Source organism: Leptosomus discolor, chromosome 6 (assembly GCF_034619465.1).
Source record: "Leptosomus discolor isolate bLepDis1 chromosome 6, bLepDis1.hap2, whole genome shotgun sequence".
Classification (NCBI taxonomy): Eukaryota; Metazoa; Chordata; class Aves; order Leptosomiformes; family Leptosomidae; genus Leptosomus; species Leptosomus discolor.
In genome coordinates, this window is record NC_141396.1 from 44,094,769 (window position 1) to 44,121,707 (window position 26,939).

The 26,939-nt window shown below is 41.2% G+C and overlaps 1 protein-coding gene across 1 annotated transcript in view; it reads right to left on the reverse strand.

Annotated features, from left to right (window-relative positions):
* The window catches only part of NMT2 (N-myristoyltransferase 2), a 35,664-nt gene that overhangs the window by 5,283 nt on the left and 3,442 nt on the right, over positions 1-26,939 (reverse strand). Inside the window, exons 2-10 of the mRNA XM_086466447.1 lie at positions 21,764-21,899; positions 15,038-15,182; positions 9,844-9,962; positions 9,669-9,760; positions 9,446-9,562; positions 8,611-8,781; positions 7,378-7,486; positions 3,596-3,766; positions 849-1,016 (exon numbers count right to left, since the gene is read on the reverse strand). Coding sequence (XP_086322573.1) covers positions 849-1,016; positions 3,596-3,766; positions 7,378-7,486; positions 8,611-8,781; positions 9,446-9,562; positions 9,669-9,760; positions 9,844-9,962; positions 15,038-15,182; positions 21,764-21,899 — 1,228 coding nt within the window. The remainder of the gene's footprint in view (positions 1-848; positions 1,017-3,595; positions 3,767-7,377; positions 7,487-8,610; positions 8,782-9,445; positions 9,563-9,668; positions 9,761-9,843; positions 9,963-15,037; positions 15,183-21,763; positions 21,900-26,939) is intronic.

The window sequence follows — 26,939 nt, forward strand, 5'->3', positions numbered from 1 at the left end:
CAAGCTTCAAGCATGAGGAGCAGAAAACATGCCTATGCTCTGCAGCGCGTTGGGAATGGCTGCTGGAACGGCTGCTAGAATGGCTGCATGGGCGGGATGAAGCCTGTGCAGTGCTGTGAAAAGCCAGGGCTAAGCAGGTCTCCGAGAATTCATTCAGAGTGCTGGGATGCGCACCACCTGCACAGCTCCGTACCACAGACTACACTGCCACTGGTGTTTGCACTGCACGGCATTAGTTTGTCACCAGACAGCATTAAAGTCTTACAATTCTTGTGTTTAAGAACTTCATTTACAGTCTCTTCCCCTCCATTCAACTAAACCATCTATCAGTGTAATTCCATGCATGAAGGCGTGCTTAAAAGCTACAACGTGACATCAGCTACACAGCTTTACAAGCAGCAATTAGTAACAAGATAAAATGACAAAGCTTGTACAAATAAACTTTTACATTTTGTAGAAATAAAAATTAGTTTAAACAAACAAGAAGTATTTAATAGAACTTATTAACTCATCTCCAAGGGAAACTATTTTATTGATGCTTTCTGTTCTTCTGATACCTAGTGAGTATTATCACCAGTGTGCTCTTGGATGTTTACACAGTTCAAGCTATTGCAAACACTTGATCTTCATGCACTAGCATCACTCAATGTAAAAAGGAAAAACAAGCATAGCATTTTATATTTTAATATATATTACACGTCTCATCAACTGCACTCTGTGCTGCAGACAGTAAAAGAAAACATAATGCAATGGCATGGATGAATTGCTGCCAGTTCTTACCTTGCCATCATTCCTAAGACTACTTTTGTGAAAGAAGCAGAAAAAAACCCCAACAACCCACAACTTACCAATTTAGCTATAATGAGTGCATCATTCATTAAGTCCAAGAGGGGGGTCTCTGTATGAATATTGTAAAAGGAATAGGCAGCTTTGAGGCTTTTATGAACAGGATGGTGCATCACTGTTGAAGGTAATGTGTAGAAACTCAGGAAGTCTGTTAAAATACCATTTGAGCCCTAAAAAAAAAAACCCAAGTTAATTAATAAGAAATAATCACTCAGTTATTGGATAGGCTAACATGGCAGTTCTACAGAAAGTAATAAATGCAGCAGTTTTGCACACCGTAAGTATTATGGCATAACAGGTAATCTTGGCTACGATTTGAAGAAACTGAATTCTTGCCAAGGATGCGTCGATACATCAAAGCGAGACTGAAGCCTGAAATGGTCACTTCAGAAAAGGAAACAATTAGATTTTTCTAGTCTATTACACCAATAAATTTTGACAACCAAAGCATTTCAGTTTGCTTCCCAAGCTCAGCCTGCTATAAACAAAGCACACTTCCAAAAAAGTATAGTATTTTTTTTTCCTATTGAACTTATTTTTAAAATAATATTTTTTTAAATTCTGACAAAGTTCACATTGAAGAATAATTTTGCCAATGTTCTAAAAAAAGAAAAAAATATACTGTGCTGGTATACAAAGTGTATTTAGATCAGCTCTAGTCATCATTAATCAACAGGCACAATCCATTTGCTAGACAACAGTGCTAAATTACATTGAAATTCTAGTTAAGACCAGTAGTCATCAAAAAATGTACTTATACAGAAATCTAAAGTATCCTACATAAACTTTCTTAACATTTCATGCACATAATGAAATTTAACCATCTTCAAGAAAGTACATTAGTAAGAAATTTGAAATAATTATTACATGGCTTATGACTGACATGTTGAGCACAAAAAAAAAAAAACTACCCAGATTTTCACTCCTCCTATTCCAATCAGGTCTCCCAATATCTCCAGGAAGATAAGGCAAAGGAGACACACAAATGTTTGTTCTTCCTTGTTTGCTTTATTTTTGAATGACTGGTGCCCACTATTTTGAGCTCAATGAAGGACCTCACACAGATCCTTAAATTGATAGTAATTCTACAGTAAAAAAATAAAAGAGTTGAACCCATCACATGCAAATAAGCTATTGTCTTAGAGCAGGTACAGATTCTACAGTAGAGATAAACTGACAACAAATAACTAATAATTATTACGTCTTTCACTAAGTTCAGGAAGGACAATGAAAATACTAATTCGGGAATTATACAGAGTATTTTAAGGTTTTTAGCTCTGCGCATTACAAAGATGACTTAAAAAATCTGACATTAACTTCTCCAGGTCACATAGGTCTTAGAAAGATTTTAAGCACTAACAAACCCACAGTTTGTATGGTGAGAAACTAGTTCAAGAGACAGTGGAAAACGAGCAAGTGAAGACTGCATTGCTCAGTTAAAATGGCCCTGCCAATGGCACGCTCACGCTGATCCTGGTGCTTGTGGACTCTGCTGCAGGCTTCAACTCACGAACAAAGCCAAAAACCAACCCGGGGGAAGAGGGAGGTGGAGAAATAATAAGGGACAATAAATTAAATTAGACCATGGGAGAGTCCAATGAGCACCAGACCCACTACAAAGGAAGTAGAAAGCTAAGCTTGGACAATGACAACCGATGAGCAGGACGTCTCAGCTCCAGCAGCAGTATGTTTCTAAATCCAGCTGAGACTCCTGCACAAATTCCGGCTGCATGCGGGAACACTAAGCTTCACAGCTTGCAGCTTCTGTGAAGAGCTGGTAGGTTTCAGGATGTTAATTGTGATCATTTTCAAATAACCTCATCACTTTAAACAAAGTAATACACTATCTAAATATGATGTCTACAATTGACTTAGTGTGGACTCAAAGGGAAGACAGTATCTTCTTCCACTAGCTTTATCGCAGCTATTCCAAGCATGCCTTACAGATTTCCAATCCAAATGCTGACCTATTCCTGCACTGCTGATTTTGCGAGAAGCATTGTGACAAACAGGCTGGAGGGTGGGGAGGGAAGAGTAAGTGGTAGGAGCAGATATTGCTCTCCACCTTGTTATTTTCAAGAGTATTGAACTCCTAGTTCACAGCAGCTCACAACTTTCCTATTTATATACTCATGCACGTACATGTATATATATGTATACACACACACAAATTCATAAACGTATACACACACACATACTCTTTTACTGTAAATATATATTTTACTGAAGCAGACCATCAAAAAAATATAATTCCCCCAGCAGGTGCCCCTAAAATTGGTTTTAAAAATAAAGAATTTTGAACTGGCGTATGGCAGAAACTTAAGACACCTGAGAGAATGAAACTGAATTCAAACTGAATCCTTATCTCAGCCAGTGTATCACTTTTCCCACAAAAGGACATTTGAAGACTACTGCTTATCATCATGTCATATCTCTATGGAAAAAATGGAGGAACACAAGTGGAAGGGTTGTGTTTAAAATACGTAACATTCTTTGCTGTAATATTTCCAAGACACTTGAGATTTCAAAATTCTTTAAAATATCCCATTATAAGAGCACTGCAGTTTATCACAACCAAACATTTTCTCATTAACAAAATGCAATACAAAGAACAAAGCCTGGAATCACAGTATCAAGTTCTACCTGTAACACACATTTTTCATACACATTTCAAAAACTTGATGCTGATACGAACTTTTGTAAGTGGCATTCACATACACAGTCATGAAGTAGTTGGGGCATATTTTACCTCTACTACATAAGTGTCAATAATATGATCCCGAGGCAGGAACCAGTGGGCTACCTCTTCTTCATCCATCACAGGAGCAAGATTAAACTGTTTCAAGTAAGTGTTGATTAATTCTTGTACTGCTTTAGTATCTTTTTGTTCCATTGGTCTCAACCCTGAAGTCTTTGTGGCCTTATTGTAACAAAAGAAAAATAAATGTTAAGATGTTGAAAGGAAAACTGCATATGCAGCAAAGGCTGAAAGTAGGTTGCAGAATCACTCCGCTTGCTAGAACGCATTCATTATTAGCCTACTTTACCCTAGCCACCTAATTCATTATACTATTTTACAAATGGCTTTCAATCAGAACTCCCTCTCTTCTAATTATTGAGACAGTCTGGGGCACTTAATCTTTATATTTCATTATTGAAACAACTTAATTTCTCCAGGGAAAGAGATAACATTGCCAACAGACTAAACTTCACGCATTTTGTATTACTATTTTTTTTTTTTTCAGATCGGTCTTTTTTTCTTATCTCCTAAACTACCCAGGGCCCAGACACAGAAACAAAACATAAAGCAACTTGCATATCAGAAGCTGATCTGAAGACAAGAACACTTGCAATTCAAACTTTGGAAAATTACAGTCAAGCTACATACCAAAATCAGCTGATAATCAGAAATTCTTTAACAAAAAAATTCCACCTATTCTTAACGCTTACAAACTCCCTTGCTAACTCAACTTTCTGTTCAGGCACAATTGCTGTTCCATTAACAAAAAAGCTTCTCATAACTTACAGCTGCCTGTAATTAAAAACCTACAGTGTTTTAATAAAGTTATTTCTTTGACTTTAAACATCAGAAGAGGAAAAAAATTGCTTTCCAGTACTTTGCAATTAATGTCTAAACAAGCAAAGGTGATTAAAGTTTTCTCCCCAGCTTTTGTTAGCTTTCCCGAATATCTCCTCTTAGGGAGGCTAAGGCTTCTTCTCTTCAGAGCTCATTTATCCTGCTTCATCTGTCTGAGCTACATACTTGGGCACATATCACATTAATCATAGCAAAGTCAATTGCAAGAGCAGTCAGGTAGAGACTTGATTACTGGAAACCTGAAATTAATGTAGCTGATTATGCTCTGCTCAAAAGGCATTATTCTGGGGGAGGTATTTATTCATGTACTCTGCAAGTCAGCAGCCAGATGAAAAATCAAGGTACATTTTGCCACAGCTCTGGCCTGTGTATTACATTTTAGTCTTCCTGCTTTTCTGAGCAGCCTGGAGACTATGGTTTGCCTCCACAACAGCACATCATCTAGATTTTTAAATGCCCTGAGTCCATAAGGGTATTCACCTGACTCATCAATGTGACACTTCCCATGACACATTTCATTCAGAACCTCCTTATGAAAGGATAATTTCAGCTCCCTTCAAGCCTCCGTCCCTCTTCTAAAACCATACGCTGGAGAAGGAGGGCAGGAAAAGCAGCTGGGATAGAATATCTTTATCCCCCAGCAACACTCAGAATGGCCACCCATAAATGATTTGCAGCCCCAGCAGTGAGGGAAAGTGTACAGAATTGGGCTAAAATTTGTTTCTCTGCTCCACATACCAAGCTGCACTGGGTGTACATTCATGTGAGTATCCTGGCTCAGGACCTTGGTCAGTCAGGAAAAGACAGACTGAGACAAACATGCTCCTGTCCTTACTCTAAACACAGCCAAATTTTACCTCTCTCAGAAAACTCCTTGCTCAAGAGATTAAAAACTTAGAAAACCACCTTTGTTTTTTATATCTATAGGTAACATGCAAATACAGCCTTCAGTGAGGGTGGTATTTATTAATTACATTACTTCTTATTTCTGAAAACCTTTTCAATACAGACTGTTCAAGTGATTAGGAATGATTGATTCCTCTTAAAGGGAGACGACCTCCCAGTAGCAATGATATTCCAAGGACACTAAGAAAAGAGGTTAAAATGCAAGAAACAGTGTTTGGTGCTGAGGGACAGGACAGTGTGGCCTGAATGAACAAATCTGTGTGACAGTACTGTTTATGATAACAGTCTTAAACTGAGGATAAAGATCCTCAACAGCACTTAAACCCTTTCTTAGGAAAAAAAAAAAAAATCTCAAAAACCCCGAAGCACAAGACCTGAAGAGAAAACAGCACAAAGATTACATCTTTATTTTCCATGGGAGAAGCTCCCAAGTCCAATCTAACAGAAAACAAGCAGCTGAGGCATACAGACTCCTACATCACTTCGTTTTAAAAGCTGATTTTCAAAGCGCCTGTTTTCCATTTGCACATCTCTGTACAGTGTGTTTGCCTCAGCCATATTTTGTGAACGGGATATAATGTCTTCATTGTTTTCATAATTTATTCTTCTGTTGAAATCTGGGGTTTATGATAAAGAAAGATGATCAGGATACATCTGCTGTTGTTTCTAATGATTCTCTGTAGTTACATGTTTTGTACTGTAAGTAAGATCCTTATTCTTGAAACTATTCTTTTCCTGTATTGTTTCCATAAGGAACAGTCCTAGAGCTGCCACCAAAACTTATGTTTGAAGTTGTCTACTGCGCTTTTTTAGACTATTAAAAATGTCTTCAAGATTTGATGGAAGCTATATTTAGCTCTCCAAGATTAAAACCTAATTGGTTATTAATTCTTAAGCTCTGAAAACTGCTGCCCTGCACACAGGGGAGAACCTGCGTGTGCAGGCACAGGTAGCGTGCAGGCAGCACAGGAAACGAGTCTCTCTGATAGCACCAGGAGTTCAGATCCAGCCATGGCACGTGCTTTATACAGAGGAGGGCTCAGTGTATTACTCAAATCTATAAGTAGAAAGAGAACTTGCAACATCAAGCTAAATATAACAGACACAATTCTCCAACATCAGGCAAATCATTACAAAGTACTGAGTCAGGAAAAATAGTATTTTTTTAAAACCAAAAGGGAGGGTTTGTTTAAATAAAAAAAGGTTTACAGAAATGGTATAGGTAAAGGATGCTCTGCAATCCCTCCAAATAGAAAGGTAGCTTTTACAAGGAAAAAAAATGTTTTCAATCATAAAGCTTAAACTAGCTTCTACCGGCTATTAATTACAGTAATGAGATTTTTTTAATAGTACATCTCAGACTACTTACAGTGACTTGCCCGGTCATGGAAATGCATCCTAATGCTTTTTGCTAGCCTAACTATTAGCTGCAAACATGAGGAAAAAAAAAATTAACTAACCTAACCATGCCAGAACACTTTTTTTTTTCTTTTGTTAGATCATGCAATGAACAGTACACAACGTACTGAGGTGGCTTGTGCTGAGCCTGTTCTTTGCAGAAGAACAACATCCTCTGACAGAACAGAAAAAACTGTGAATTAGGGTGGAATCAACAATCCCACTGTACTCGGCCAACTTTCTGATGGACTTCTCTGAGAATTAAGATATGAACTGTTAATTTTCTGTTCCAGTTATCTTTCATCAGATTAATCATACCGAGAGAAGTCTTATGCATCTTCAACTCAATCCCACATGTTTCTGAAGTTAAGGTTTCTGTTTATTTTCTTCATTTAAGGCTTTTATGTCGAAAAGTCTATTTTCTCCACATACAGATCTAAATTTCCAGCAATAGTCTCTTCTGTTTAGTATAGCCCTTAAGGTCTTTTTCATCAACCAGAGATTATTTTTATTCAATGTCCTACATGCACTGCCTTTCCACAGAAAAGCCTGTGCTGTCAGAGACAGATGGAAGGTTATTTTGGGCCTCACAGTAACTGTGGGGATTCTCTAGAAATCATACTGCTTACATCAGGAAGTCTGTAGAGCTTCATTGTTCTTTGTAGAGTCATGTTTCTACTCAAATGTGAAAATTTCACCTCCACCAATTTTCTGGGATTCAGTGATCGATGCCAATACCTGGAAATAATGAGATTAAATAGCATTTTAAGTGTCAGCTTTACTTGCACCCACTTCACTACTTTCTCGCGTTGCTTCTTCTCCTCTCCAAATCTGTTTCCACGCAAGCATGTACTATGTCTGTAGGAAGCCTGAGCTACAAAAGATATGGAAAAGCTATATCCAAGCAACAGTTTTTAAACAGGCCTGCCTTCACCATAGTTTGAATCTAAGCAAATGTTTTTTATTACAGAATGAGCAATCACAGGGCTAAACACTTTAGTACTTGCGATAGCCCTGACAATCTCACTGTACTTACATGGTAACTTTTATTTTCTTGTACAGACAGGACCCTCTGCTCATGTCTAAACAGCTTGCTGAGGGAGATCTCCTCTTCCTAGGAGATTGTTGTGCAACTTGTTACTCTAACACAACATGGCTTTTTTTTCCCCCATCCTTCCTTACAGAAACTTACAGGCTCTCTGGGTTGATAGGTACAAATACAATTTCAAATCAAAAAGAACCCTGTCCTCCAGAAGGACAGACAGCTGAACTAATACTGCTGGAACTGAACTTTTCCCAGTAGAAATAAAATCCATTCCAAGCAAATGAAATTATACTTGATTACATACAACTCTTCTCACATGACAGTTTTCCCATCTTTATCAAATGCCGATCAAGTCCTCCTTTCTCCAGGAAGGATGAAAGTATTTCAAAAAAAGCAAGTCATACAATTCCCAGAAATGCTCTGCCATCTTTGGCAAGCAACCAGGTCAAGAGAGAAGTGTCCCAGCAGGGAAACAGGCCACTTGAAAAACACAGGTACCCACTGTTGTCGTTGCTAGCATGCCTTCCAGCAGAAGGTGAACAGAAACACCTATTATTCTATTTAAGGTACGATAAAAAACCCCAAAACCAGAATTTAGTCCAAGAAGCTGTTTTATCGAAGACACTGGGAGAGAAGGAAAAAAAATATAAAAAAAGAAACAAACAAAAAACCCACCCTTAACACTCAGGTTAGTCAAGGCTACAACATTTAATTTCATTGCGTTTTATGTTTTTACTGTTTCTAGCCAATTACACAAAATGTTCTTTAAAATGACTGCTATAGGAACCAATATTATTATGAACATCACCTAGGTTACCTGCAAGTGGCCACAGGTTTGGGAAGTACCACACCAGCAGTGTAAACAGCCTGAAAAATTCCTTCCAGGTTTACTCTTCTGGTTATTTCCCGAATCAGCACAGGCGCTACCCGTTTAGATCTCAGTTTCTTATGGACACACAGAAAATTGATTTCTACCATTTTCTTCACACTGAAAGGACATTAAATAGTGGAAAAGATAAAAAGTTGCACATTGCATATTTTCATTTACATAATTGTAGTTTTCCATGTTGCAACATAAGAATTTGAGGTAAAAATAGACTTGTGACAAGGTACATCTGCAACAAACACTCATCTAGGATATTGCAACTGCAATGGCAAATTGTGCAATATGCAAGCTGTGTCTAAGGTGCTTGCAAGAATCCTTTTTCAGAGCTGCATTGATACTTCACCAACTGCCTGCCTTTAAGATGCAGAATGGCATCCAAGCACATGCTACACAGTATCATCATACTTTATGATTGTCAGCATATGAAGACATGGCCAAGGAAGTCCAACTGACTGACTATCCTTTAAATATTTTCCAGTACGGTCAGAAATTTCTATATCATTATCTGTATCATCCATCAGTAAGAAAATTCCTTACATACGTATTACTGGTCTTCACTGCAACAAGCTTTGTTTTTTTTTTTTTTGGCAGGGGGAAAGTGGGGGAGGGAAGTAAAAAGTGTCTCAGCTACATACACTGCATTCTTCTGACTCTTTATGGTCAATGAGCCTCCTTCTCTCTTTTTCTCTATGACAATGGATACCAGTTTAAGATCTGTTTCATGGTGTTATTCTTTTACAAATACAAAATTAATGGTGCATTTTACCTGTCATAAATACGAATATTTGCAGGGATTGCACTTATGAATCCTACCAGTTTTTTGTTTGAAGACACTCTAACCCCACAGTGCCACTGGGGTAACCAGCCCGGAGGACGTAGTGCCCTAAAATTGATGACAGAAATAATTACAAATTACTGCCTAAGAAGATGTAATAAAAACACCCTTCTTTGCACTCCAGCCAGAGCAGAATGTGGAATTTCCTACTCACCACAAAAGAAATTCAGGTGAATAATCAAACCTAAACATATTATCATCATCTTCTACGTAATTCTCATTTAACAGTGTGTATAACTCCTTCAGCTGAAAACACACACAAGAAAATCCATCATCAATCACAAAAAACTTCAATGACTTTAGACAGATATAAAAATTGTTTTACTCACAACTTCAGCATTGCTAAGATCCAATGTGTCCCACATAAAACCTTGTGGCAAAGAATATGGCTCTAGGCGGACATTGTCCTTATCTGGTTCAATGGCACCATGCGAAGTTATAACTTCATCTTTTGAGGGAGGAGGAGGAGAGGAAAAAAAAAAAAAAGAACAGTTACATGGCTAGTTTTCCTGACAGTTCTCAAAAATGCATTTAACTCACATCATGTATTTTCACATAATTATGTGATAGGAACACAAACCTTTTAAAAAACGCTGAAAGAAGTTAGTATTATTAGCTTATACTGCTTCTCATTCTCGCAGATTGCATTCAGACTAATGACTATCTCATCAGAATACCCATAGACACGCACAGAACTACTCTGCCTTAACTGATACCCAGTATTTTGTAAGATCGGACAGCAATTTATCAGCACATGCACAGCATTTAGCCAGCCATGAGACCCATGGTCTCACCATGAGAAACACGTTGTATGCACAGCTAACAAGCTATGGCTTGGATCCTGTTTACCACGGACTTGAATAGACCTGAACTCAACAGGATCACTCAGGATCAGTGGCATGGCAAAGCCAGGGCATTTAAGGGATGCTGCTGGTGAAATGTGAAATTTATTCCTAAAATCCTACATGAAAGCATGCTTTCTTCTCCTCCCTCACTTTACAACTCCGGTTCCTCCGTATAGAGCTATAAACAAGCTGTTCCTCTTCTATGGAGCAACACCTGCCAAATCACAGAATGACAGCATTGTTTAGGTCAGAAAAGACCTTTAGGATGACCAAGTCCAACCGTTAACCCAGCACTGCCAAGCCCACCACTAAGCCATGTCCCTAAGCACCACATTCAGATGTCGCCTAAATACCATCAGGGATGGTGACTCCACCACTGACCTGGGCAGCCTGTTCCAATGTTTGACAACTCTTTTGCTGAAGAAATTCTTCCTAATGTCCAATCTAAATCTCTCCTGGCCAACTTTAGGCCAATTTACTCTTGTCCTATTGCTTGTTACTTGGGAAAAGAGACTGACCCCCACCTCGCTACAACCTCCATTCAGGTAGTTGTAGAGAGCAATGAGGTCTCCCCTCAGCCCCCTCTTCTCCAGACTAAACAACCCCAGTTCCCTCAGCCGATCCTCATCAGACCTGTTCTCCAGACCCTTCAACAGCTTTGTTGCCCTTCTCTGGACACGCTCCAGCACCCCGATGACTTTCTTGCAGTGAGGTGCCCAAAACTGCACACAGCATTCAAGGGGCAGCCTCATCAGTGTTGAGTATGGGGGCATGATCACCTCCCTACTCCTGCTGGCCACACTATTGCTGATACAGGCCAGGATGCTGTTGGCCGCCTTGGCCACCTGGGCACACTGCCAGCTCATGGTCAGCCGGCTGTTGACCAGCACCCACAGGTCCTTTTCTGCCAGACAGCCTTCCAGCCACTCATCCCCAAGCCTGTAGTGCTGCATGAGGTTGTTGTGACCCAAGTGGAGGACCTGGCACTTGGCCTTGTTAAACCTCATAGCACTGGCCTCAGCCCATCAATCCAGCCTGTCCAGGTCCCTCTGCAGAGCCTTCCTACCCTCGAGCAGATCGACACTCCCACCCAATTTGGTGTCACCTGCAAACATACTGAGGGAGCACTCAATCCCCTCATCCATGTCATTGATAAAGCTATTGAACAGAACTAGCCCCAGTACTGAGCCCTGGGGAACACCACTTGTGACCAGCTGCCAGCTGAATTGAACTCCATTCACCGCCACTCTGGGCCTGACCACCCAGCCACTTTTTTTACTTAGTGAAGAGTACACCCGTCCAAGCCACGAGCAGCCAGTTTCTCCAGGAGAATGCTGTGGGAAACTGTGTCAAAGGCTTTACTGAAGTCCAGGTAAACAACATTCACAGCCTTTCCCTCATCCCCCAAGTGGGTCACCTTGGCAGAGAAAGAGATCAGGTCAGTCAAGCAGGACCTGCCTTTCATAAACCCCTGCTGACTGGGCCCAATCTCCTCGTTGTCCCGTACGTGCCATGTGGTGGCACTCAAGATGATCTGCTCCATAACCTGCCCTGGCACCGAGGTCAGGCTGACAGGCCTGTAGCTCCCCAGATCCTCCTTCCAGCCCTTCCTGTAGATGGGTGTCACATTCACTAACATCCAGTCAGCTGGGACCTGCCCGGTTAGGCAGGACTGCTGGTAAACAATGGAAAGTGGCTTGGTGAGCACTTCTGCCAGCTCCCTCGGTACGCTTGAGTGGATCCCATCTGGCCCCATAGACTTGTGTGTAAGTGGTGTAGCTGGTCACTAACCATTTCCCCTTGGATTTTGGTGGCTTCATTTTGCTCCCTGTCTTCCAGCTCAGGGGTCTGGGTATCGTGAGAACAACTGGGCTTACTATTAAAGACTGAGACAAAGAAGGCATTCAGTACCTCAGCCTTTTCTGCATCCTTTGTCGCTATGCTTCCTCCCACATTCAATAAAGGATGTAGATTCTCCTTAGCCCTCCTTTTCTTGCTAATGTATTTACAGACTCATCTTTAACAGCAGTAGCCAGATTAAGTTCTAGTCGGGCTTTGTCCCTTCTAATTTTCTCCCTGCATAACCTCACAACACCCTTGTAGTCCTGCCGAGTTGCCTGCCCCTTCTTCTAGACATCATAAACTCTCCTTTCATTTTGCGGAGTTTCAGCCAAAGCTCTCTGTTCAGCCAGGCCAGACTTCTTCCCTGCTGGCTTGTCTTCAGGCACATGGGATGGCCTGCTCCTGTGCCTTTAGGATTTCCTTCTCAAAGCATTTCCAGCCTTCCTGGACTCCACCGCCCTTCAGGACTGCCTCCCAAGGGACTCTGCCAACCAGGCTCCTAAACAGGCCAAAGTCTGCTCTCTAGAAGCCCAAGGTAGTTGGCTGACCCCCCTCCTTATTGCTCCAAGAACTGAAAACTCTTAAGATTTCACGATTGCTATGCCCAAGACATCACCCACAAGTCCTTCTCTGTTCACAAACAACACGTCCAGTGCGGCACCTTCCCTAGTTGGCTCCCTCACCATTTGTGTCAGGAAAGTATCTGCCACACTCTCCAGGAACCTTCTAGACTGTTTTTTCTCTGTTTTATCGTATTTCCAGCAGACACCTGGTAAGTTGAAGTCCCCCATAAGAACAAGGGCTAGTGATTGTGAGACCTCTCCCAGCTGATTATAGAATATTTTATCTGCCTCTTCATCCTGGTTGGGTGGTCTGTAGCAGACTCCCACCACAATATCTGCCTTGTTGACCTTCCCCTACTCTTACCCATAAACACTCAAACATATAATCACCATCATCGAGCTCTAGACAGTCAAAAACGTTCCTTTGTAGCACTAACTTTTCCCAAATGACATGCAATCCCAACAAATAGTTACGGCCTGCCATCCAATTTGGAAGGTCATCATTACCAGCACCTTTACACAAACTCTGGAAAAATCAACCACCCAAATGTTACTGCCACTACGTGGCAGAGTTGGTCTAAATAAAGGTCCTATTGCTAACAACCTTAACTAGAAGGCAGAATGATTCTGAAGTTAATTTAATGCAAAGATCCCTACAGATATTTCTTGAAGCAACAGATTATTTTTTTCCACCTAAACATATCCAGCACATCAAATAGTGAAGACTTCCCAGTATGTTCTGTTTCCAGCAGAAAAAAGAAAAAACTTTAAAAAAAAATCATCAATGGGATCAAGAAGCAATTCATAAACAGTGTTGAACAAAACCTCAGCCGGACAAATTCACCAAGGCATATTTCTACTGAACGACACTAACACACCATCTTTAGAGCCAATGTATTGGTCCATTTAAGCTGGCAAGTGACAGATTCTCACCTCTACAGAAGTGCTGTAAGATATATTGACTAACCTCATCTGAACTCCTGGAACTGCTGTGCAGACACCCAAACTAGCTCTGAAAAAGCTTCATTATGGCCAGACTATTTTTTGATTTACACATCAAATTATTTCAGCTAGGCTCTTGCTCCACCTAGGCAGGATTACTACAACAATTACTACCGTTTGTAACAGAGGTATCTGGACAGAATGTGTACGGAGAAGAGGCAGGCCAGGTCAGTTCAACCCAGTGGAAAATACTGCACCCAAGGACTCTGCTCTGGACTTCTGCATGCAAAGAAGTCAGGGAGAAATGAGATCACTGTGGATTAAGCTACAGAAATGGATTAACGTGAAATGCTGCCCTGTGGAAAGAAAGCAGAGTGCTCCCGTGCTTTAGACTCTACTTTATTTCTCCTTATTCTACAACGGTCTACAATGCCATGGAGAGAAACCTGCAGAACAGAACAACAGCTATTGCGCTGAGACTGTTTTACTTGTGGCATCCCCAAGTTTTGTTGGCACTGAAGAGCTACAACTGCTTAACCTGAAGATAATGAAGGGGGAAGAAGGTGGTTCAGAAAGCAATTCAGAAAAAGCAAGAGTCAGCAACTGTCTTCCCCAACAAAGACTAAGATTTACCAACTGTGTTATCAGGGATCAGATCAGTATAAAAAGTAATCTGCCACATTCCTTACAAAATTAAAGGCAAGGAGAGGTCACCTCACCACCTCACTTGGTACCAAGAACAGAGAATGGACTCTGAGAAAGCGTATGTTAAAGGCAGCATACAATGTGGAGGACGCACGTGAACACACAGCAGTAGAAGTGTTCACCCATGACAGAAGCGCCATTATCCTCTTAAAGCTGCATGAAAACAGTGTAACCTACAGCAGGAGAGTCATTATCTCTCTGATAGCAAATCTATCTGTTGGGAAAAAAAAAATAACAGAAAATAAATAAATAAAATCAAAGTTTACTCCTTGTCACCATTTAGAGCTCTTATTTTCCCTGAAGTGGAAAAGACTTCTACATTCTGTTGTTCAAGACTTCAGACCCAAAATATACAAAGGAATGCTATTTCGATAGCATTTCCCGTTTTTATGGAGAACATCAGAATGAAATTTATTAACACTGTATTTTGTTGCATATCATTCGGGGGAGGGCAAGCACTTTCCCAGAAAACATAAAGAATTCCACAAAAACTACACAAAAGGTTAAGGGTCCTCTACCGCACAGTCAAACTCCATACCCATTTTAGAGAACATGCCACACAGCAAGCATATATTCTTTTCATTGTCAGGAAGACAGATCTTATGCTCAGGTCCAGTTAAACTTACTAAGTTTAGGTACGGGTTGCGTATCCCAAAACTGGTATTTACGTTTGGTAGCCTCATCAATATTCTTTGCTGGGCCTTGGCATGCAGAGAGCAGCTCCATCGCTCTCTGGATGTCTTGAAGCTTCTGCATTGGAATGGCTGGATTCTGCACACAGAGATTAACAGAAGAGGAAGCTTATTGAGTACACTTACTTTGAACAAGTTGTACAAACATTCATTTATTTTACTTCTATATATTCTTTCATGCACTCTTCTCATCATGGTTAGTTTAGGTATAACCTTCAGGGTAGGAGGGCGGAAAGTTAGGTGGGCAACAGACAAGCAACTTCACAAAACACTTAATAGTTTTGAGTAGTGCTTGCATTTAACCATGAAACTGCAGCGTTTTTAACACAAATACTGCAACATTAAGGCAGGATCCCAGTAACACAATAAAAGGATTCTTGTAATCCCTGTGCCACCTTGCCCCCCACCCCTGTAAAATACAATAAAACAGCAAAAAGCAGATCAGCTTAGATATCTAACAATCTAAAGATACCATTGGTACACACAGAGATGTTTGAAATTGTACTTCACACATACAATATAAAATAATATTTAAATCCACTATGGTTCAGCATTTCAAGTACATGGTATGGCTACAAATACCTACTTTTTAAACTAGTTATATAGTATCGTCCTTCTATTAGCTTGCCATTATTACAGTAGGTTCCTTTCTGCATTGTATCAAATGTAGGAGTTAACCATCTTGCCACTAACACAAACTGCGCCAATGCTCACAACTAAAGATAATTTTAACTAATAGCAACAGACAGATATGAAATAAACAAGCTTTCCACTTAAAAGTTGAAAAATCTCTATAGAAAAGCGTAAAACCTAAGGCTAAGCATTTCTAAACTGAGCTCTTAAATTCTCGGTTTTGATCATTCTGAGTAAGGGTAACTGGAACAAGAATTTTACTTGCATAGGACAGTACAGAGGAATGATGGTAACAGACTTCTAAATCTAAAGGGATTTCTCTCTTGCTCTTTTTAAAATCTCTTTCTTTGTTTTGTTATGTCCCACGGGCTAAGTCCTGGTCTGAGGCACAGCGTGCTTGTGCTCAGGTTTTCCCAGACTGCAGTGCAATACATTTAAAGGAACAGTCTCAAATACTTTGGAAAATTTTACGCCATTCTGCATGACATTTCAAGCCAGATGTTTTTTTACTGACTATCAATGAGGCACTATTTCCATATTTCACTTTCTTTCAAGGATTCCTGTGTTGAAAAACCACCATAAATTACACGTAATATTGATGTAAAGCTTCATTTCGATGGGTGTCTGCCTCTAGTATTCTCAGTCACAAAAGGAGCAAAACTCCCTGCCTGTAGCTCAAGTAGCCTGTCATTATCTATTTATAATAAAAACTCGTACTCTCTAAACATTATGCAACTTCTCTCATTATGCAACTTCTTTCATTAATTTAAGTATTGCAAAATTTTACCTGTGAGCATGCTTTAAACACCTATCATCTGAGTACTTGTGAATTAACATATTTACACACTTTAGAGCAACACTGCAGCAGCTAAAACACCTACCCTATTTCTAGCTCCAGATTACAGTGACATAAGTTACTTTTCTCAACTAAAAATCAATGTGTCTATTGCACACTGGCCTGATACAAATACTTCTAATGCCTCTAGATAAATTCTGAAATCTTATCAGTACAATATGAAATCATACATAAATATTGACATTGTAATTTATTTTGTATGTTTATTTTAGGTCTCTAATGTTTTTTCTACATTAAGAAAAAAACAAAAAATTCTAAAAAAAAAAGTTACTAGGTTCTAAAAAGATCTTACTAGTATGTGTAAAGTAAAAAGTTCATGTTCTGGTACTAAATACAACATGGCTAGGGACATCAGGAGGCATCTTTCTTTTCAAAGTATTTAGAGATCAGCTTGGCTAAGGAGTTTACTTTCAACTCTTTTTGTTCTCCTTTAATGGAAAGCAAGAAAAACCTACACAGAATTTCACATGAATTACAAAGAAAAGTGATTTTGTTTTGATTTCAGTTAAGGGGAAATGTGTCATCACAGCACAAGACAGCACTGCTGTGCAAGAGGGCTGAGGTACGCAATGCTTTTTTTGCCTCAGTTTTGGTGACAAGATCTGACCTCAGACCTTTGATGCCCCTAAGCCTTGTAGCACAGTCTGTTGAGACTCCCGTTAACCACAGCAGGAGAGAAAGTTCAGGACCAACTAGCAAACGAATCATGCACAAGTCCCTAAGAACAGACCAGACCAGATGCATCCGAGGGTGCAGAGGGAGCTAGCTGATGTTACTGCAACTGGCATCTATAAAGTTTAAAAGGTTATAGCAATTGGTGGAGGTTTCTTATGACTGGAAAAAGAGAAATGTCACACTCATCTTCAAGAAGGCAACGGGGAGGATTTTGAGAACTCGGCGTCAATACTGTTTAACGATATGGACGTGACAAAGAGTGCTTTCTCTGCAAGTTCACAGATGATACCTAGTTGGTAAGAACGGTTGATACACTGGACCACAGAGCTGCTATTAAAAGCTACTTTGACAGGCTGGAAACAGAAACTGTTTGACAAAGGCAAACACAAATTCGTGCACCTGGGACAGAAAAACTCCATGCAATGGCAGAGGCCAGCATGGACTGGCTAGGAAGCAGCTTTGCAGAAGAGAACTTGGAGGTCCTGGTGGGCAGACAGCTGAACTTCAACCAGCAGTTTCTGGCCAGCAGAGAAGGACAGCTGCACACTGGGTTCTACCAGTAAGACTCGCCAGCAAGTCTTCCCCTTTATCTGGCACCCCTGAGATCATATGTCTCAGTTTTGGGTCCCCCATTACAAGAAAAAAATTGACACAGCAGAGCAAGTTCAACAGAGGGCAACCAAGACGACTGAGGGACTGAGGCATGTGACATACAAGGAGAACATGAGAGACCTTGGTTTGTTCAGCCTTAAGAAGAGAAAGTTAAGGGATTAGGAAAAATCTTGTTGCTGCCTAATGGGAGGATGTAAAGAAAAGCATTCGACAGTGTCCTGCATGACATCCTTGTCTCTAAACTGGAGAGACATTGATTTGATGAAGGGACCACTCAGTGGATAATGAATTGGCTACGAGATTGCACTTAAAAGTGTTGTGGTCAACAGCTCAACGTCCGAGTGGAGACCAGTGATGAATGGCGTTCCTCAGGTTCAATACTGGGACCAGTGTTGTTTAACATCTTTGTCGGTGACATGGAGAGTGGGATCGAGGGCACCCTCAGAAAGTCTGCTGATGACACCAAGCTGCATGGTGTGGTTAACACACTGGAGGGAAGGGAGGCCATCCAGAGGGTGCTGGACAGGCTGGAGAGGTGGGCCCGTGCAAACCTCATGAAGTTCAACAAGGCCCAGTGCAAGGTCCTGCACCTGGGTCAGGGCAATCCCAAGCACAGACAAAGGCTGGGCGATGAGTGGATCAAGAGCAGCCCTGGGGAGAAGGACTTAGGGGTGCTGGTGGGTGAAAACCTGAACATGAGCCAGCAATGTGCGCTCACAGCCCAGAAAGCCAATCACATCCTGGGCTGCATCACAGGCACTGCGGCCAGCAGGTCGAGGGAGGGGATTCTGCCCCTCTGCTCTGCTCTGGTGAGACCCCACCTGCAGTGCTGCACCCAGCTCTGGGGCCCCCAGCACAAGACAGACATGGACCTGCTCAAACGGGTCCAGAGGAGGCCACAAAGATGCTTATGGGGCTGGAGCACCCTCCCAGTGAGGACAGGCTGAGAGAGTTGGGGTTGTTCAGCCTGGAGAAGAGAAGGCTCTGGGGAGACCTTAGAGCGACCTTCCAGTGCTGAAAGGGGGCTACAGGAAAGGTGGGGAGGGACTCTTGATCAGGGAGGGAAGCAACAGAATGAGGGGTAATGATTTCAAACTGAAAGAGGGGAGATTTAGATGAGATATTAGGAAGAAATTCTTTGCTGTGAGAGTGGTGAGGCAGTGGCACAGATTGCCCAGAGAAGCTGTGGCTGCCCCCTCCCTGACAGTGCTCAAGGCCAGGTTGGATGGGGCTTTGAGCAACCTGGTCTAGTGGGAGGTGTCCCTGCCCATGGCAGGGGGTTGGAACTAGGTGGTGTTTAAGGTCCCTTCCAACCCAAACCCTTCTGTGGTTCTACGAAAAGTGAGCCAAGTCTTTTCAGAGGAGCACAATAATAGGACAAGAAACAACAGACACAAGTTGCAAACCAGCAAAACCATTTAGATATAAGGAATTACTATTTTTTTAACCACAAGTGTAGTCAAACACTGGGATATGTTGCCTACAGAGGTTGGGGAGTTTCCATCCTTGGAGACCAAACAATCTGATCTAGGCCTGAGCAACCTGATCTAGTTGGATCTGCTCTAAGTAGGAGGTTGTTCAAAAGACCTCCAGATGTCCCTTCCATTCTAAGTTATTCTGTGACTATGTTGTGTAGGCCACTGGTGACTACAATAATGACTGGCAATATTGCAGATCTGGCAAGCTTCATTCGTGTCAGTGTGGACAGTCTACATCATTGGGACTTGTAACAGAGAGAGATCAAATCTTATGAAGTGCCTTAAAGGTCATCGTAAGCATGCAATCAATGCTAACAAGCATTTATTGCCGTGGTTACAATCATGCCAGTGTTCAAAAAGTCCAATATCACAAATAAGAGAGGGAGAAGCCAAAGAGACTCACTGTTCTGTTTTTCTCATCTCCAGACTCATACTCCTACTTACAAACTCATCTGACCTCAACATCTTTTTTCAAAATAATTTTCAAGGAGTTCAGAAGCCCCATTGAGTATTACCTGATGATCCTCCACATATTCTCTTAGACGTAAGGTGTACAATGTCACTTTCCTCTGAAATATTTTGTAAACCTCTTTTTCACCAAGGGCAAACATGCTAAAAGCCTTTTTATTATAATATGTTTCCACAGCACAAGGAATATAAATTCTAAATATCACTTGAGTAGCAGAGAAAATAAATACACTTCTCCACACTGATCCAAATCAGCAGTCTCATATGCTTTCAAAAAATCTACACAAAAAAGTTGTCAAGACAGAAACTCATCTACTTATTCGTGTGTACATCTGGAACACAGCAGAGAAAGAAAAAAAACCCAGGCAACACCAATGCATTTGCAACCAGAGAAAAGTAGAAGCCACATAAAAATAGTACAATGGCTTAGCTGCCTACAGCTTGAGAGAAAGACTTAAATAACAGCTTTTCTTTTATGGCAACAAAGAGAAAATTTTGTAACACTGCTAACAAATTGGCTAAACTTCTTCTGACATAAAACAATCATGAAGAGTGCCACCCGAAGTACCCAGCTTAGAACAAGGATAGGCTTCCACATTTGCAAAATGCATCACGCCACAGAAATGGTGCACAAGACTGCAAGGTGCACGTGAAAACGAAGTGAAGCAGCTTCCTTTTGATGCAACCAAAACAACATATGGAACTTACAGAAGTTTGGCCAGCAGAGAACCAAGCCGCTCCCAAGATACCACAGCAATGAACTATGTCTTTACGTTAACATTAAAACTGACCTCACTCCAGTTGTGAAAGAGTTGGAGGTCACCTGGTTATTGCTCGCAAACATCCGTCTTGATGCCACGTGCTTTATAGAAACAGTATCAAAACATGTGGCAAGATCAAGAACCACTTAAGATCTCCTTGTATTTTAAAAGTGTTCCCTGTGCCAAAGGTGCCCATTCAAAGCAACAGGGGTGACAGAGTAGATCTAAAGGGACAACACAAGATGTATCAAGATGTTAATGAGCCAGAAGACGATTTTTTTCCCTAAAATTATCTGGTAACCCAAATGTACTTGACAAATCTGTTACACTTTTACAATGGTGTAACTTTCTCCACATTCATCTGATAAAGCAACTATAACTACTTCAACATGCTCAATGGTCCATAAAGTTTCTTATCATCATGTTATAAACGTCAGTTCTCAGGCTCAGATTTCTCTCGAGAAAAGCTGTACGTTAAAAAAGCCACCACGTCGTATTATTCACCGTTCATTCAGAACACGGCAGCCACAAGCAATGCTAATTATCACAAAGCCCACAAAGATCATACAACCCCTCATACAATTTTGCATTCTTATTTACAGTGGACACCTTTCAGATGACAAAATGTTTCTTCAGTCTGTATCTCCATGTTAAGAGATTACTGCATTTTATGTATGATGACACACCGCTTGTTTGCCCAAAGGAGACTCTGGTTAGCACAGCAGGTACACCTTCCCTCCTATGCTGGTGCTCACTATGAGATACCATTATGCTGTCCAAGTTACTTAAACTGCACTAAGCAAAATCAAACAGTGGATAAACCACAGTCAATCCATCGAACACAAAATCTATTTAAAAAGCATTACCACTGCAGATTAAGACTCCCTGCGATGAAGCTGTCAGTAGCCCAAGTTCTAACTGCTGGAAAAGAAAGAGGAAACACCTCCTCCTCTGCTTTTCTCAGATACAGCACCGTGGTGGTGACAAGAACTCTCCAGCTGACTTCGTACAGTCTGCAAACACCAGGTCTTACCTTGTTTCTGTCTCTATCCAGGAAAATAAACCCTTGCTTAATTCTGATGTGTTAAGGCAGAACTACCAACTCACTTTTACAAAAAGCAACACACAAAATTAAATTAGAAAGCAAGCACAAATTAAAACAGAACTAGGCTCTCACTTTTGAAGGCTGTTGAATTTTAATCTCCTGGGAGTCAGACGCAGAATCTGATTTGGTGCCTCCAGAATTTGGTTTCTCCTTTTTTCTCTTCTGCTTCTTTTTCTTCTTCTTCGCTCCCAAATCCCCTCCAGGACTTCTGTCAGAGATTCAGAGAATGTGCAGTGAGAAAAATCAATACCACTGAGTTTAAAATTCAAAAAAAAAGTTAAATATAGAAAAACCAGCATTTTAACATGAAAAAAATCTAACAGCAGTTTGAATGCGAAGAAAAGGCAGGCGAAAGGAAGGGAGGGGGGAACTGACAGCATTGATCAAAAACTTCCTGCAAGTGCTTCCTAATTTGTTTTATACTCAGACCCCAGCACAACCAGGCGTTTTGACACTCTAGCGTCAAATTGTGACACCCTATAACAGCCAGTGTCCTTCTCCAGGTTATTGCCAGGCACAGATAGGAAATAACCAAAATCAACAGAGTTTGCAGGAACTGAGGAAAGTAACCTCCTTGGAAATTCTATTAATTACTCTATTATTATTCTATAAATAACTATTAGTGGCCCAGTATTTTTTCCCCTTTATGCTCAACCATCAGGCACATCTGAGTTTCAGGAGAATCCAAAAAATCCCAACTGTTTTTAGGGAATTTTGTTTCTAACTTAAGTAGTGATGAAAGCCTTGCTGAAACCTCAGGAAGAAACAATAGAAAACTAATCAAATATTTGTGCTTTAAAACAGTAAGTACAATGGGGTTGACTTTAATTTAAAAAAAAAAAAAACAACAACAAACAACTAACAACAAAGCACACATTGCACTTGCAGACTCCAATATATTTTGACTATTGATAATACAACACCTCTCTTCTTTAAGGAGACGCTAATTTGACAAACAATCAAGATACAGAATCAACATTAGATTAGAATTTGCAAAGTGTGGGAGGTGCTGGCAGCTCTCAGATGGCAGGCAAATAAGGAGGCAATGAGTCAGTTAACGTTGATTTCCCTTCAAGAGGTTAATCTCCCAGAAAAAACCATACGTACATCACAGAAGGGTTTGGGTTGGAAGGTACCTTAAACACCACCTAGTTCCAACCCCCTGCCATGGGCAGGGACACCTCCCACTAGACCAGGTTGCTCAAAGCCCCATCCAGCCTGGCCTTGAGCACTGCCAGGGAGGGGGCAGCCACAGCTTCTCTGGGCAGCCTGTGCCACTGCTTCACCACCCTCACAGCAAAGAATTTCTTCCTAATATCTCATTTAAATCTCCCCTCTTTCAGTTTGAAATCATTACCCCTCATTCTGTTGCTTCCCTCCCTGATCAAGAGTCCCTCCCCACCTTTCCTGTAGCCCCCTTTCAGCACTGGAAGGTCGCTCTAAGGTCTCCCCAGAGCCTTCTCTTCTCCAGGCTGAACAACCCCAACTCTCTCAGCCTGTCCTCACAGAGGAGGTGCTGCAGCCCCATAAGCATCTTTGTGGCCTCCTCTGGACCCGCTTGAGCAGGTCCATGTCTGTCTTGTGCTGGGGGCCCCAGAGCTGGGTGCAGCACTGCAGGTGGGGTCTCACCAGAGCAGAGCAGAGGGGCAGAATCCCCTCCCTCGACCTGCTGGCCGCAGTGCCTGTGATGCAGCCCAGGATGTGATTGGCTTTCTGGGCTGTGAGCGCACATTGCTGGCTCATGTTCAGGTTTTCACCCACCAGCACCCCTAAGTCCTTCTCCACAGGGCTGCTCGAGATCCACTCATTGCCCAGCCTGTGTCTGTGCTTAGGATTGCCCCGAGCCAGGTGCAGGACCTTGCACTTGGACATGACGGAGCTCAAAACAGATACTGGGGTTTGGGGGGCTTAGGTGTTTTTCACTGGAAAAGAAAGAAGTCAATGCAATAAACAATTGTTTATTTTACTTCTGGAGGGGAAAAAAAAATCATATATGATACTGGCAAACCAAAAGAAATAGAACTCAGAAGACCATAACTGAAGTTACTAAGATCAACATGTTTGCAAGGGTCATGTTATTCACTGTAACATGCTCACCTTCAAGATTATGATGCCCAGTCTTAGCATCTATACCTTGTCAGAGCTGAAGTCTGCAAGAAAACACTCAAACGTACAACTGGGAGGCCAAAAGCCTGCTATTGATCAAACATGCAACTAATCAAAGACTCATTTTTGTGAGAACATTAGTGTTCTCTAGAACAGCCTACAGTGAAAGATCAACCCTGAGAAGTTCTTGATATCACAGTTTCACTGGGTTAAGTTACGCTCCCAGAAAGAGGGGAGAGAGTTATAAATGCAGCATGCTCTGGGATCGGACCAAGGAGTTACTCAACGACCGACAGTGTAGCAGACTCATATGGGAGAGAGAAGAGAATTTGTAGTATTTACTAGAAGCCTGAAGAAATAGAAGATGGAGTTGTAGAAGCGAGACAGGGAGAAAATTTTCTGTTGCAGAATGAAGATACTGCATGACCACCTAGATGATTCTGTTAATAATTTCTATATTCTCAGTTTAAAATAATCAAATTTAAATCTATTTGAAGGCCTGTATACCAAGCTGACATTTTGTACAGAATTTAAACACAGAACAGACCCAGAGGCCTGGCAAGAGGTTATAAATATAAGAGAGTAAAAAAACCCACATGTGCACCAGACCTAAGACTTCACCACCTCTGGCAAAACTGAGATAAAAATACTGAGGAAAGTGATTCCACCTTTGCTAAGTTCATTTAATGAAGGTACTCTTCTACTTTCTTGAACTGTCCACAAACTTTCGCCTTTTCCTCTACATCTCACATACAGCGAACAAATGATGCTACTGTGTCCTTGAGCTGATTCCCAAGGGCTTTTATGTTGAACACTAAGTCCACCAGGAGTTTCAGCAAACACCGAAACTTGAACAGATGCCATCAGCAGGCACTGAGCCCCGAGTCGCACTGGGGCAGCTCAATTGTCTTCTTGCCTTTCAACAGGACCCAGCCCCAGTTATACCACAGGGGAATTCTGCTCACTGGGATTACCTGAGGGTCAATGTTTTATTTAGTTTGGTGAAATAATGAACGATTGTACTCAAAAATGTTTGGCAGCTATGGATAAAAAGCAGCTTTGCCAACTAATGCTATCCCCATTTAAACTGTACTTTTACCAGGCTAATCATAGTTTGTTCTTCGACCAGCTTAAGGTATTTTTCATACAGAAATGTGCATTTTTCAGCTGGGAAAGAGGAAAGACTGGGCTAAATTGCTGTAAAATATATATGGCATTTAAAACTACTCATTTAAAAAAAAAAAAAATTCTAAAATCCCAGTCCCCAGTTTATAGCCTTCAGGTTTAGAGCTTTCACGCTGCCTCCTGCAAAATAAATACCGGTATCTTTGTCTGACAGGTTATCCAGGCACAATTCAGAGCAGTCATTTATGCACAGTCTCCTGCTTGGGTCAGTCATTTTTTACTGTTACAGTCCACAGAAAGTATAAAGAGGATTTAAAGAGAGATCCACTTGTCCTTCAACTATTTAGGCATGCCTGCAACCCAGAGAATTGGCAGCAGGCTGCATGCAGAAACTTCTGCTGAGTAAACACGTTTGTCCAACGCAAGTTACAATCAGAGATACCAAGCAAATTAGGGCAAAAGCAAAACAAAAACACCTCAGGATTTTTTGTCCTTCTCATATTCTGCCTTGAAAAGAACCGAAAGGTTCTAAAACTGGGAGTGAAAATGGCTGGGAAGGGAGGAACTTTGTTGCTGAACTTGTAGTAAATACACGAGATGTGACAGCCCAGAAGATATGCAAAGGTAACAAGATTAAAAGCAGAAGACTCCTATTAAAAGCTTTTCTCTTAATTAAATATTCTTGTGTGCCGAGTAAGATCTGAGTTCTCCTTTGTCTGGTCAGATACACCTATATGATGGCACCACAAAATGTATCTCACTCTTAGAGGTTTGAGGGGAAAAAAAAAGTTTCCCACTTCTATGAAAGATGACCTTTAAATGTGAAATCTCTTTTGCTGAACTGCCCTGCTGCTGCTGAAGCGACACAACTCGGAGCCCAGGTCCCACAAGGGAAGCAGGAAAAGGATATGCAACTCAGGGCAATGCTGCCAGGTCAGGAAACAGAACCTTTTCACACATCAGATCAACACACCTGCCCCAGCCCAGCCCACCACACAGACCACATCTGGTTATACCGAGAAAAACAGTCAACATTAGACTCGGGGAAGAGATTGACTGCGCCAGTCCAGTGGAGACACACGCATACCAGGAGCATTTTACTGCCAGGAGGGCGAGCACACAGAGGACGATTGTATCTCAGCGCGGGCATGGTCTAAGATATTTTTAACTGCATCCACGATGACAGTTTTGTCAGTCTGATGAATAAGAGAGAAGTGAGGCCAGCACAAAAGTGACATCAAATCAAAATTCAGCTGAGGCAAAAGAAGAGTCAAAAGGCCTTGTTCTGCCCAAAAAAGACCTAACCTTGCCACAGAAACAGTCTGTGGATATGACTCTGAGACAGTCACTTAAGCCCGCAGTTTTATGAATTTGTCTGCAAGTCACAAATGCAAGCCCCTGATCCCACCCACATACCTTTCCACTTATGTACACACATCTGGTGTTTTGCATAAATGTGAAAAAAAGACTTTCGCTTCTCCCTGCATGTGATGGTTTGTTGGGTTTTTTTTAACTGAAAAATGGGGATACTGACTGCATTTGGGGAGAAGTGTGGCAAAAACAGAGAAACTTACTGTGTGGAGCTCTGAGCAAAACCATGAAAAGCGGACATGGAAGAATCAGGAGGAGTGTGACAGTTACACTACTCAGGTGGTCAAACTGTTTGGGCTCCCTTGGTTTTGATTTGAGATTATCTTTCCCACTAAATATTCGTCAGTGTTATTTTAATTGCCTTTTTGGACACTAAATTCTGCTTTAGCAGAAACAGCATTTGTAATATCAACATCTGTTTTAAATTACATGGAACGGTAATTTTAAGTTAGCAATTGCTCAAATTTAAAACCAAACACATACTTCAGATGTTTATTTTTAAGCTGCAAAGGCCTAGGCCTGCGTGGAGTTTTTGCCTTCACAGTATTTTTTTCTTTCTTTAAGTAAGTGAGGTTGCAAAACTACATTTCTGAGGATGTTACATAGATCTTTTTGGTCACAAAAAATCAGATCTCGTGTATATGGG